At 40.2% G+C, this 1,381-nt stretch overlaps 1 protein-coding gene across 1 annotated transcript in view; it reads left to right on the forward strand.

Annotated features, from left to right (window-relative positions):
* The window catches only part of LOC106536985 (dipeptidyl peptidase 9), a gene marked incomplete at its 3' end in the record, with an annotated part of 33,153 nt that overhangs the window by 22,697 nt on the left and 9,075 nt on the right, over positions 1–1,381 (forward strand). Inside the window, 1 exon segment of the mRNA XM_014034350.1 lies at positions 704–856. Within this exon segment, the coding sequence (XP_013889804.1) occupies positions 704–856 (153 nt within the window).

Raw genomic sequence — 1,381 nt, forward strand, 5'->3', positions numbered from 1 at the left:
GTGTGGGAGGTTTCCTGGTGGTCAGTCTTCATTAACTGCACATTGCACCAGTAAGAGCAGAGTGTGAAGGTTCAGTTAGCAGGGTAAGAGCACAGTTTGGATCTAAATATTACAAAGTACACAACATTATGGTGACATACCAGAGTTCAAAAGAGGACAAATTGTTGGTGCACGTCTTGCTGGAGCATCTGTGACCAAGACAACAAGTCTTTGTGATGTATCAAGAGCCACAGTATCCAGGGTAATGTCAGCATACCACCAAGAAAGACCAACCGCATCCAACAGGATTAACTGTGGACGCAACAGGAAGCTGTCTGAACGGGATGTTATGGTCTAAAACCAGCTGGTTCACTTTCATTGTCTAACCCCTGTACATTGCCTGGCCAAAAATGGTCACAAYCTGGATTTAACTAAGCAAATAGGTTAGAGCCTTCCATTGGATATTTACTGCAGAGGTGATTATATTTCAGCTGGCAACAAGTTCATCAAGAGATTTTTTCTTCCCTTATGGTATGGGCTTATTTCAATTCACCAGATTCAAAATGTGACAGACATGGATTTATCACTACAGAATCCAGACCTGAACCCCAATGAGAATCTTTAGGATGTGCTAGAGAAGAGTTTGTGCAGTCGTCAGAATATGCTGTCATCAATACAAGAATTTGACAAATTGTTCTTAGAATTGAAAACTCTGTGTTTCTAGATCTGGGTGAATGAAGAAACAAAGTTGGTGTACTTTCAAGGCACCAGAGACACACCGTTGGAGCACCACCTGTACGTGGTCAGCTAYGAGTCAGCCGGAGATGTCATCAGATTGACCAAGCCTGGTTTCTCACACAGCTGCTTTGTTAGTCAGGTACTGAGTCTATATTTTCCTTCAAACTCCAAACTCAKCTGTCTTACRCAAAAAGCTATGAAGTTGATGGGAGTCAAGCAGCATCCCTCACTTCAGACCATTTTCAATGAAACAACAACCAAACAGGCCCAGAAAACCATCTCAGACCTGACTCATATTCTTTATCCAGAGTACCAGTTTCTTCCTTCAGGTCGGCGTCTCAGAGTTCCTGCATGTAGACTGAACCATTTCAAGAACTCATTTGTTCCACTTTCTATGAAAGCCATAAACTGTAACCATGAATTCTGATTTTAAGCAATGATGTTTATGATTTTACATTGTACAAACATGTTTCTTTTATGCACTCTCTCTCTTGAAATGTATTATTCTAAATATGTGTTTTATGCGAGGATGTAAAGTGTCTGTGTTGTGAGTTGTTTGAGCTGTGTAGCAGTCAGGTTCTGAACCCAAGACAAATTTCCTTCAGGACAGTAAAGTTAATCTTACCTTATCTTATCTAAATATGTTGTAAAAGTTTATATTTAA

Source organism: Austrofundulus limnaeus, unplaced genomic scaffold, assembly GCF_001266775.1.
Source record: "Austrofundulus limnaeus strain Quisiro unplaced genomic scaffold, Austrofundulus_limnaeus-1.0 Scaffold2066, whole genome shotgun sequence".
Taxonomy (NCBI): domain Eukaryota; kingdom Metazoa; phylum Chordata; class Actinopteri; order Cyprinodontiformes; family Rivulidae; genus Austrofundulus; species Austrofundulus limnaeus.